This window comes from Struthio camelus, chromosome 1 (genome assembly GCF_040807025.1).
Source record: "Struthio camelus isolate bStrCam1 chromosome 1, bStrCam1.hap1, whole genome shotgun sequence".
In the NCBI taxonomy this organism is placed as follows: Eukaryota; Metazoa; Chordata; class Aves; order Struthioniformes; family Struthionidae; genus Struthio; species Struthio camelus.
This window is the reverse complement of record NC_090942.1, coordinates 24,483,815-24,496,475: the sequence shown is the minus strand read 5'-3', so window position 1 is coordinate 24,496,475 and position 12,661 is coordinate 24,483,815. Positions and strand designations below refer to the sequence as shown.

Below are 12,661 nucleotides of genomic sequence, written 5' to 3'. Positions count from 1 at the left end.
TAATGCTCAGAATTTTGAATGAAATAAAACAGCTGTGAGACCAAAACTTCATTTTTTCCCCTCAGGGAGTACATATTTTTACTTTAAGCATATTTCTACCGGTTTACTTGCAAATATTCAGATAAAAAAAAAAAAGGCATCTAAATGCAGTTGTATTCCCAGAATTTCAATTTGCTGAGTGTATGCAGATAAATGATGAATATCAAAGAAGTATAAACTGGAGCTGTTTCAGAAAGCAAGAAGGAACAATATACTATAGCACCCTCTGAAATTGTTCTCTCCTTCTCCTGTCCACCTTTTGCTGATTTCCCTGCTTCCAGTTCTTTATACTCATTGTTCATTGCCCTTTTAATAATGCTTATTTGAAATTTCATCTTTCCTTCCCTAAAGAAAATATTCACAGGGCCTCCATTAAGTCTTTTATTACTCTTTTTCAATCTTTGGCCTTGTTGCCACTCTCACAATTTATGCCAGTTTCATGTACAAATGCAGTGGCTCTAGCCAAAAGTGACCCTGCATGAATAAATTCATCATGACCTGTTGTACTGAAGAGCTGAACGCTCACCTCCGCTAACACAATAAACCCTTCTTCTGTTGCAGACGTCATCTTGTTAGCCTGGGCTCTATGTCTTTTCTTCAATCCCACTTCCTGCTGCTCAGTAGCCAAAGCATCAGTATTAAGTAAAAGCATTTCACAGTCTTCTCTGTAAATCTCTTGTTCCCACAAGACTAAAATCTGATGAAAAAAGACCCATCATCCACTGAACAGCAGACCACCTAAAAGGAGTGCCTCTTTGATTCTGCAGTACAGGTTATTTATTTACCTTCTCTCTTTCCAGCTGGAATTCAAGAGAGTGTTAGGCATTCAAGAGCTTATATGTAAGTGACTTCTGAAAGACTTCCAATCTTAAGTGTTTAAACCACTTTAAAACAAGGACTTCAGGAGGCCAATCTTATGGACATTTCTGAAAATATGATTCTATATTTATTTTGTTCTCTCATCTGTTTCTGAAGACTCTTATTTTTTTTTTTTAGAGTGTTACCATCTCTATGCACTCTCCCTGTGAATAGGTTATCTTTTTTCTGCAATGGTTTCATGTTTCCTTACTGTTCTTTTATATTTTTATTATTTTCCCACGTGACTCCTCTTTACGACAAGGCATTCTTTGCCCTTGCCTGTGGTGATGCTGCTGTGTACTTCTCATTCCATGCATGTTTGCCATTTACTCCATATATCTAGTAAGAAACAGATTTTTTGATGCTGTTGCCTGCATGCTGCCATATGTGGGGATGAAGGAAGAAAATGAGGTAGATGGAAGACATGCATGGACTTTTTCACAGGTTCTGAGAGCACAGAATTCCTTGGAGCTCCATGAATTAAAAATCTTATGCCCTGGATTTGCATCCATGTGAATGAATTGTTAGTATCTCAAAATTTGGAAGACAGATGATCTTTAGCATTGTTAAAATACATCATTTTTCATTGCCAATCAAAATCATTTCTACGAATTATATTTGAAAAGAGTTAAGCATGTGTATTTCAATACAACAAACTATTTAAACATTTGTTTGAAGTATTTTGCTGGATGAAGGCTATTTGTGCAAAAGTTTTCATATTCTTATGAACTGAAAACTAAAAGTCAAATACAAGAATTCTCACTATTTGGAAAAAATATTTATTAAACATTTACAATATTCAACAGCAGAAAAGTCAAGTGATGTGCACGCAATTATAAAATGTCTTCAGAGTGTTATGGCAGGAATCTCAGATGAGAGACATGGTGAAACCAATTACATTTATATTGAAGTTCAAAACATATACTTTTATCCATTATTTCTTCAAAGTCTTAATCAGAAAAAGGTACATTATCAATGTCTGCTATCACAGTTAAAAAAAATTAAAATATTTCCCTCCAATGATTTAATACACTATATCTCCAGTGTCTTCAGTTTTAGAATATCCAATCAATAAGTTATTTTCGTTATTCACTGTTTTTCTCTCATGTAGTTATTCAGATTCAGGTAAGCTTTCATAAGCAAATACTGCTCTTTCATAAACTGCTTGTTCCATTCTGAAGTTGAGTTTTTCCCTGCTTTGGAAAGGTAATATCCACTAACCACATTTAATATTGGTTCTCCCTATACACTGATCAATAAAGAACATAATCTCCAGGTTTATGACATTTACAGCCAGTGCAAATTTTTACACTATCAGAAAATTATCTGCAGATTTAGATGAATTTTTAAATGACCAGTTGCATAATCTACCGTACAACTCTGAAAAATTAAAAAAAGAAAATGTCATCTACTATCAAAATAATAATCTACTCACAAGTATTTACATCTTGCTTCTGAACTCCCTTAAAAAACAGCTGCTGAAAATATTAATTGTTTTTGCTCTTATAGGAGGCATTTGACTCGACAGGAATTTCTGCATTAATTATCATTAGAGAAACACGTCTTGAATTTGTGTAAAATACTTCTGAATGCAAAGTGAAACCACATAGTATTATTTTCTAGTAGTATCTTCAAGCCATGATATCACTAGATTAGTCTGCTGTCTCCAAATTTAGCAACGTAATCTGATTATGCAAGACACAAAACATAGATCTAGGGAGTATAATCTGACAGTAAATTTAGACAAATATATCAGAGTCTTTGAAAACACAGACCCAGTTAATAAGCATGCTAACAGTCTTTGGTCCCTTTTAGGGCCACTTTAACATCCCTAAAAATGGACAACAGCCCTCTCAAACTGGCTGAGAACAGTAATGTGTTTATGCAAAGCACTGTGAGAGAAGAGAAGTTTACTGAAGCTCTTTCTCCCATCTCTGCTGAAATCATTTATTTTCACACAGAAATGAACAAAGCAAGAACATTCTGACCACAGAGTCAGTGTAGAGTCACCTCATCACCAGTTTGGAGTAACCTGGATAACAGCTGGATATTAGACTACTTCCATCAGCCTGAGCCAAGCAGCTTCCAATGAAAAGCTGAGCACTTCCACTTGCACTCAGCTCACAAGCCTGCACGTCAGGCAAGTAGTAAACACATTGAAGCGTAATTTCTTTTCATTTTAATATACAAACAAAAACTTCATATATACAGGTTGAATTCTGAAAACGGGACACACTTTTTTAATGCAGATCCAACAGAAATTGGACCATTACTGGATTACTTATTAGCAAGACATCACTATACAACATCTTCAGCAATCGTAGTGTCAAAAATTTGGTAATAAACTTGATGTTTCGTTCCATCCGTGATGTTATAGGACTTGATAAAGCATTCCAGCCATGGTAAGTCATCTATAAACCAAAACCAAGTTATTTTTTTATACTCATTTCTAACTGCTACAGGAGAGAAGTAGAACATTAGCAGGCTCTTAGCTAGGTAATCTAAACATACACAACAGTTAACTGGAAAAAACAAAAGAATTACTCATTTTGAAGTTAAAATTCACAATTAGCATTCCAATTCGTATTTTAAAGGTTCCTGCACCATTTGAAATTGCATTTAGTGACAATTAACTTTCCCAAAAGCCCCAAAGCTTGGTACCAGTAGCTGTTTTGCAATATAGCATATATGAAGACTTTCTAATAATAAAACTGGTCTCAACAACATGCTCATGTGTTATATGTGTATTGTGTAAATCCCACAAACCTGCTTGTTCAGGCACACTCTGCATTTACTTAATCCTGAGTGTGTTCCCCTAATACTACCTTCAGAAAGATATAGAAAATATTCACCTCAAAGAGTAAAGCTTTTCAATGGCTTTTTGTGTTTCCAAAAGCATGTGTCCTACATCGAGCTATAAGTGGCTAAAATCATTAAAGAGGTTATGGTGGATCTCAAAATATCCTGTCATTTATCAAATGGGGAAAATTGGCTCTAATTATTAGATAGTAACAACAACAAAAACACCTCTCAGATGTTCCCCCCAGAACACTGTATTGTACAGCTTGCACCTGGAAGGGAAGAAGCATTCTTTGCAGACATACAAATATCAATATTAAAATAAAGTAATCCTGCATACTAATGGAACCGAGCTGACTATGGGAAACCCCCATACCATGCCGTTACGGTGGCTGCTGGGCTTTCGATCGTCAGAGCTGTTCGTGATTTTGGAATATCAAAAATTTACTTTCTTTTTGTTTTTTTTTTTTTAAAGAATCTTCTGACTGTTTGTCAAATACACTTTCTGTACAACTTTTATCTTACTCATACATTCTTCTTTCTCTGCTTAATCCCATAATGGAACTATTATGCTGTATTTGTGACAGTATATTTATTTCCAATGTAGTAAAATATCACAAACAGGGAGACAGAAGTTCAGGGCAAGAACATGGTTTCCTCTCACTTATTTCCTTATAAGAAGTCCTCCCTGAACACTTTTAACACAAGAAGTATGGATGGACAGGTAAGACCACTCAACCTGTTGTGTTCTTTGTTCCATATAATTACTTCTTTCAAGGCTACAGAAGCGACCCTCCGTCCTTTCTCATAGAAGTTCTTTTAAGTTTTTTTCACTATTGTTTGCTCCTTGCAATATTGATGGGAGTCCTACTGTAGCTCATAGCTGATCACTGATGGATTTGTTTAATTATTTATTTTACCATGAAGCGCAGCAGATCTAAGTAATGGAGCCAAAAAGATATCTCTTAAGTAGCATATATGAGAGAACTCGTACTACGGAACTACTGATGATTAACTACTGGTAGTTTTATGGTGACAGATCAAGTAAAACGTTCGTGCTGGTGTCCCCTCACTGGAGATTTCCAAACTTTTCCAACGAAAAAAACTCAGATTTTAAATGCTGCTATTCTATCTCTGCTCACTTTTGCCAGAGGGTTTACTAACATTGTCTTGGAAGTATGGACGGACAACTGTGTTTATTATGTGAAAATTTTATATTAGTAACACTTGCACTACCTCAAGTTCAGCCGCAGTACTTCTGGGAAACTGCATTGTGACAAGCCTCAGAATGCTTAGACATGGACTAAAATAAAAGTGCTTGGAGGCAAAACAAAAGGTAACAATGAAAGAATGATCCTGTTGGCTTTTCCACCCTTATACCTCCCAGAACTGCCCCCCCCCCCCCCCCAAGGAAACAATTTAGACGACTTCTGCTTTCTAACTCTAAAGAAGTGCAAGGTTCTGATTAAGCCAAATCCATTTAGCATCAACTGTAAACAAGGAAGGCAAAAAATGAGCTACAATCAAGAACCAGGTCAAATTCTGCCCTTCAGTGAATTCTCCCTGAGCTCCAGCTGACTGCAGTGAAGGCTGAATGTTGGGAGAACATGAGGGAGAGAGGAAGAACTGATAAACAAAGATCTATTATCTGTTTCATGGGCTACTTTTTGAAGGCAGGGTAAAGACTCTGGTGTGGGTGGGTCACTGACAGCCACGTACTTTGAGAGAGTATGTGCCTGAAGTCACATCTATGGCAGAAACATACAGATAATCCTGGAGGTGTGTGGTGTGGGTAGAGCTACTTTCTACCATAGCAGAAATACTGCAGGAAAACCTTTGTAATTGGAGAGTGGAAACTTTTTGTCCAATTTCCACAGATGTTTCCTGTTGCAAGGGATGCTCTAAATTGGCATTGTGCACTGAACAGCAGAATTCCCAGAACATGTGGTATAAGCTGAATTACTTTTCAGTTTTCGTTAGCGGGCTGTGACATTCAGTACAGAGGTGTTCTGGTTAACTTCCATATGAATACAAATGACATGTTCATGCCTGCCTAGACGTGAATGTATTCACACATCACTGCATGCTACATGTGAATTTACTGAATCATTACTTTTCTTTCTCAAAAGGGACTTTTACTATTACAGAAACGTATGAAAACTAAGTAATCAGAACTCACCTTATGGACTGCTGCATTTCTTACTTCTGAGTTTTGCCCATGCATAAACCGAATTCTAAGACATTGCATATGTAATAGATCGAAGGTCCCATTCCCTTCCCATCCCTCTTTAAAATAATAGTAAGCTAACCTAGTTTTCTTCCTGGAGGGCAGAGTGTATTCATTGTCATCTGCATCTTTTGCTGAAGAAAATTATTAGTTAAGATTTCAGAAGCAGGAATTTGGAAAAACTTTTCCTGGAAGAGAACAGAAAAATCTGAGGTGTTAGAGGAAGGGTAAGAAATCATTAGCCAGAACCCTGAATGCATATTCTCTTTCCATTTAAGGAACTTAAAATTATCCAGGTATTTAACACAACAAAACAGAAATAAGATTTTAAAAACTATTAAGATACCAAAATAAGACCTGTCTGAATAAATTAATAGTCTGTATTTCAGTATCCGTGAGTATTCAGGGAATAGAGCCAACCTGAAAGCACAGTATGCTACTAAAACACCTACACACATAGTTCTGTATATGTCACATAGATATTCTTCATAAACCTCCACAGTCAGACAGTGTTATGGTGGAAGAGAATTGGTCCATCCTCCTGAGCAGTCCCTTGCTGGGGTGAACAGAACACTCGAGGAACAAAGTCATTCAATAACACGGGGGCACTCGAACCTGGCTTCATACAAGTGAACTCCTTTAGTTTTTCTTTTTTTTGGTTGCTTTAGAAACTACGGAGAAAGGCTCATACTGTGAAATACACTTCTGAATGGAAGAGTAAAATAAAGGACAGCACAAGGAAATGTTATATACGCTTTTCTGTGTATTTTAAACCTATATATAGTAATGTGACTGATAAAACTCCCATTTTATTTTCTCCAAGTTTGTTAGCTAATTTTGAGTTTCTCAAGTCTAACTGTCTTATTTCCCAAACTGAGCTCAGTCTCTCAACATTACTACATTAAACAGCTAAATTATAGTTTTTTATGGCAATTTTTCCTTTTTGTTAAAAGATATGAATACAGAATAATATGCCTTTTATATAATTTTCGTATGAGACATTTAATGGAAGTGATCAGAAGTTAGTAGAGAGCAAAATGGACACAGATAACTAATTTTTCTTCTTACTTCTCGAATTCTTCATCCATTTCTAACTATATAACTTCAATTTTTTTTCCTTCAATGACTACATAAAGAAATGAAAGAAAAGAACTGAGAGGTCTCCTATAAAAGTGTGACTGGAAGACAGAGTAAGGTTACACTTCAAAGCACCCCACTTCCTTCTTGGGTGGTGCAAAAGAACCTGAGCTTAGACTTGGAAAGCATTGACTTGTCTTTGAAGTACCATCAGGAGGAATGCTGGCCACTGGCACTTCAGAAGAAATTGTTTTTTCTTTTTCCTGAAGCTCAGCTGTAGCACTGAGTAGTACCTGGTAAGAATCTGGGCTACTCTGAAGTACAGATTTCTGGAATTCTGAATCACGAGATGGTTAACATCTTTTCCATCACCTCCCTTTTGAGGTTTAGTTTCTCTAAATCAAAAGGAAAAGGTATAGCAGAAGAAAACGACGACTAGCCGAAGTAGGGATCATAGTCTTAGATCTCCTTTGCTGCTAATACACTGTGGTATTTTAAGAAAAAAAACTTTTATATTTTCCATTATTATTGTTATTTAAAGTGTTAAAACTAAAACTAGGAAAAACATTCCTTTTTTTTTTTCATTCAAAGTCATTTAATATAATGGTGAAAACATGCAGATATATACACATTAAACAGTACTGGTGCAGGGGAAAAAAATTCCACAAAATTGTTACTCTGTCCCATTCTGGAGAAAGTTACAACTGTAAAGTGCCACTACTCTGGTTAATTTCCCCTTGGGTAGGTGTATTATTCCAAATATAGGTTCTGAGATTCTGATATTCCCAGCTGTATTGCTGGAACAAGAAAACATAACAAACATACTTATATAATGACAAAGTTGCAACACAAAACTAATTTATTTTAGATTATAATTCTGTTTACCACTCTTCTCACCTTGATTGTTTTTCCTTTTCAACATGGTCAATGTACCAGCTCAAAAATTAGGCTAATAACTGAAATGTGTGAGTGCGTGTGTGCGTGTAAAAACCCAACAAAGGACATACCATATTTCTGCATACAAAAATATGTTTGAAGGAGCAAAAGAATGAAGCAAAGGAGCAAAGGATATAGGAGCAAAGTTATCTTTCCCACTGACATGTGGAAGACCTTATTCCCATACAAAGTTATAAAAACATTTGATGTTATGTACATTTGAAGATATACACACACATATATAAATAACAGTACTTTACATTTACATTACACTTTACATTCATTTAATCATGCTCAGCTACCCATAATATATGACATTATTCATCTTTGTAGTCAGGAGACTAAAGAAATTGAGCCAGAGATCAACCTGCATGTAAAAGGTCAGAAAGAGTAAATCTGTAACCACACACTAAAATCTGTAATGGAATTAGGAAGGAGAGTAAACTCTTTAAGGCTGATGCTAGCTAGACGAATATAACTCATCTTTTGCCCCAGTCTGGATATGTAGGAAGCAATGATCACCTCCTGTCAGTCAGTAATCCTCCACACTCAACATTACAAAAATTCTTATAGAAATCGTCTTTGTGCACCAGATTGCTAATCTAATAAGAAAGTTTATAAACTAGGGTGAAAGGAGAGAAAAAATAAAAAAAATGAAATAGAAACAAAGAGTAGTTATCACTAGTTTACTGATAAATTGGGAGAATGCCCAAAAGGGATTATGCAGGGGACTGCAGACTATTCTAGGTCTGGTGCTTTTCAGGATTTTCATTAGCGACACGTCTAATGGAATAGTGAATAGGCCCACTACGTTTATAGACAAAACAAAGCTTAGAGAATTTCATGTATACCAGAGGAAAGAATTAGAATTGAAGACTTTGACAAACTGGAGAGGTGTTATGACCAAAAAAAAAAAGACTGTTTTCCACTGGACACCTGTATAAGATACTGCATTTAAGTGCCGTATCTCTGCACTTCACATTCAACTGCTCAGATAAAGAATGAGGAAGAATTTCTCAAAGTCAAGGTTTTGAGAGATGAAGGGGTTATACCAAATATGAAACAGTAAGCAAAAAACTAAATCAGCACCATACTGAGTTATAGACATGGAAGTGTTATTTGGCTGGGCCTTTCAAGGAGGAGGGGAACCGTCTTGGGAGAACCCAGAACAACAGTGAGGATGACTTGAGTTTACAAAATATTGTTCATGAAAGAAGATGGAAAGAATTGTGGGTTGTTTAGTCTTAACAGGAGAAGATTATTACTATACAGTGTGCAGTGACAGGCAAATCATCTGTTCTTCAGTGTCTCAGATAGTAGGAATGGTCTTAGTTGTTTCAGGGAAGACTGAGGATAGGTTAATTATAAGGGTTGCAAAGTAATGCAATAAACTACTTTTCAAATCGAAGACAAGTATTTGTATAACTGTACATCCTGCTTAGGATCAAGGGAAAGGAGGCTCTTAGGCTCTTCTACCCCAATGATCCTATGAAACAGAAAGCATGAACTACTGAATGGATACCTAAAACTAGAATTTATAAGCTGAGAGAGAAGTCATGAGATTTTGAACTAATCCAGAAGTTACCCTCATAAATTCTGAAATGCTCCCATCATTCACACATCATTCAGGTTGCATAATTTAACCACAACTAATAAAGAGAAAACAACACAACATTGTAACACTGTTACATCTGCCCCTATAAAAACATAGTAAGTAACAGAGATTGAATACTTCTGTAGATGTTTCCTCTTTTAAAAAACAAATAAAACTCAAACCTATATAATTCATATAGTCTCCCTTTATCTAGTTTACTTACATAATCAAAAAGGTATGCATTTAGTGCTCCTGTTCCATCAACTAGTGTAAACTTCATAATAAAAACATACTGGAGTGGCACAATACCTAAAACTGAAGAAAAAAGATCTGCTTCATATAGTGAATATGCACAACTAACTGTAACAACTCAAACTGACAATATCCCTCCTATAATGGTAACTTACTTTAAACCTTGTAATTGAAAGTATAAATTAAAAGGCCAAAACAAGAGGATCTAAACATCAAAATGAGGTTCATATTTTGAGCACACATTGCAATTTGCCTAGAAACACTTTTTTTTTTTTTTAAACTGATGAGACTATGAAAATACAGAAAGATTTTTTAAGTGCCCATTTTCATCCTTGTAAAAGAAATGCTAATGTTTGCTTAAACCCTATCCTTTTGACAGAAATCTCCTGTTCCTGGTGTCTTATCCATGGACACTTGCCCTGTGTTAAAGGACACTTGCCCTTAATGCTGTGATAATAAAATAGCATTCCATCTGAAATATATATTGTGAAGAAAATAAATCGTTTCATATGATGTAGTAAAATCTACCAAGCAAAGCTTTACCCAGAAAACAAAGATTTTTGCTGTCTCTGAAAATAATCCATCATAAATACCTGACCACATTCATTCTGTCACTGGTAGCAGTACCTGTCATCCAGCAAACAAAAGTTCTTAAAGATATAAAGTTACTAAGACCCTGCATAAATCTTTTCTCGCTATGTTTATTTGAATTTGCTTATCATTTTATTCAGCTATTCTGACATACTTGCAGATTTCCATTTATTTTGAAAATACAGATCATAAAAGAATAATACACATAAACTAATTTTCATGTCAGAAAGCATTGATTAATGTTTTCTTTTGAAGGTTAAATGCCAAATGTAGGCACAGCAACACCGTCAGTTATACATTCTGCTACATTTATTAACAAAATTATGGCAGTTAAAGAGAATCATTGTATTACTTGAATAGTTTATTTTATAAAGTCATTACCAAGCCTAGATACTACTAGATATTCCAACATGTTATATTAGAACATGAATTGATAAATATGATGGTATTCAGTAATTTTTTTCCTTAATAGGTAGACTAGTACCAAAGTTTTAAGATCCATTTTCCCTCCATCAACTGAACGCACACACTAAATATAGCAACACAGGGAACGCACAAAGTAAAACCTTGGCATAATCCCTTTTATTTGAATATTACTTCTTTCAGATTCGTTGCAATATGCTTTGTATTGATAAGGCTTACAGAAGATAAAAGTCTAAGTAATATTCATGGTTAAATAAGATTCTCTTTACTTCAAGTTTTAAAAACTGTCTTCAAAGAGAAAGGCATGGCTCTTCTCGTGCTGCATCTGTTTACACAGTTTAGAAGTGACATCTGTATTGATACAACAAAAGATTAATTACATCTGTGCTATGGTAAGTGCTACTAGTGACACCTACTGAAAAAGAAATTTTTCTACGCTTACAGTATTTTAATTCACACTATAATGATTTCAAAAGTAATTATGTAATTTCAACCTGCAAAAGGTTACATTTTACAGCTTCATATTCCATTATAACTGAACTTAAATGCATTCAGTACAAAATTGCAGCCCAGAAATCAAACTATTTTGTATATACACATAAGAATCAAGGCACAAAAATATTTCGGGACACAACCCTGTCAGCTAACCTTGTGCTATTTCAGTCGGTTCCCATGATGGTCGTTGTTCTGCTGCAAGGGAACTTAGACTCTTGATAGTCTTTGGAGTTGAGCAGTGTTTGCACCTAGCATTTAAAACAAGATACTGAGACTACCAAACACTTAACTGCTTATACTAGCAGTTTTCTGTAAACTAGTAGTTTTCTTATACTGGTAGATTTTTTTCATTCAGATTTCCTTACTCAATGGGAGTAAAAAAGTATCTATAGTACTGTTTAAAAAAACTATTTTTAAGCACACAGAAGCTTTAGACCACAAAAATCCTCATGCCTCCTATGAATCATCACTGAGGAGAAATATTTGATCCGGTAAAGACTGCCTCACTGAACAGAAAGGAAGACAACTGTACATCAGTATACGGCTATACACATGCATGTCAGCACTCTATTGTTTAACAACACACACAACGTATCACTTGGTAATAGTGGCAATATATGAAATTGTAATATGCACTAAGACATAAGTAGGTTTAGTAGAGAAATTTGGGTTTATCTACATCCACACATATTTTAAGTATTAGTTATTAAAACTACCTTTTCTTTTTATCACTAGAGTATTTACGTATGATTATAAAATTTATACAAACGTAAGATAATAAGTAAATGCTGCAAGTGGATAAAAATATCAGAAGACTTGTTTTCAAAGTTGCTTTCATTTGCCTCAGGAAACAAAATTACAACATCACTATTTTTTATGAAGTAAGTTTCTGTGCCAATATACCTCAATTAGAATTTGTAACAGATATTTGTTGTGTTTTAGAATTACAAGCAAAGGATGTCATATAAAAATCAGTAGTAGTGATATAAAGCCAAAGTCAACCAACTAAACAAACTCTGGCTTTAGATTTTGTGTTTTTTCTACATAGATGTAGACATAAAGCTTTAAGGCAAATCATCATGTAATTCAAGTACCTACTTAGACTATCTGATACAATACATCAAAGTAATAATATCAAATTTTAGATGGAAGATCACTAACAAATCCTCATTAGAGATTCAAGCTCATTCTTAGAGCAAAAATAACATTGATTTTTGTTCTACTATACAGAATCTTTTTAAAACTTTGCTAAATATATGTCACTGGTAAAAAAAAAAAAAAAAAAAAAAGTATGAGGAACAATGTTCTGAAGTCCCAACATCCTTTTCAGGTTCTTTCCTAAATTTCCTATCCTATAAAGAGCTATTCTA

General features: G+C 34.8%; 1 protein-coding gene across 10 annotated transcripts in view; it reads right to left on the bottom strand.

The window, feature by feature from the left end:
* Positions 1-1,653: 1,653 nt before the first annotated feature.
* Positions 1,654-12,661, bottom strand: part of POT1 (protection of telomeres 1) — a 79,536-nt gene continuing 68,528 nt past the window's right edge. For 7 of the 10 annotated variants that reach the window (XM_068931771.1, XM_068931778.1, XM_068931813.1 and 4 more), the window contains 4 exons: positions 11,445-11,539; positions 9,754-9,845; positions 6,006-6,111; positions 1,654-3,308 (listed from right to left, as the gene is read on the bottom strand). In XM_068931771.1, coding sequence (XP_068787872.1) covers positions 3,196-3,308; positions 6,006-6,111; positions 9,754-9,845; positions 11,445-11,539 — 406 coding nt within the window. In that variant the 3' untranslated portion in view covers positions 1,654-3,195. Of the gene's footprint in view, positions 3,309-4,854; positions 5,014-6,005; positions 6,112-9,753; positions 9,846-11,444; positions 11,540-12,661 lie in introns of those variants that run through there. The other 3 variants (XR_011139063.1, XR_011139066.1, XM_068931802.1) reach the window with 3 other exon arrangements.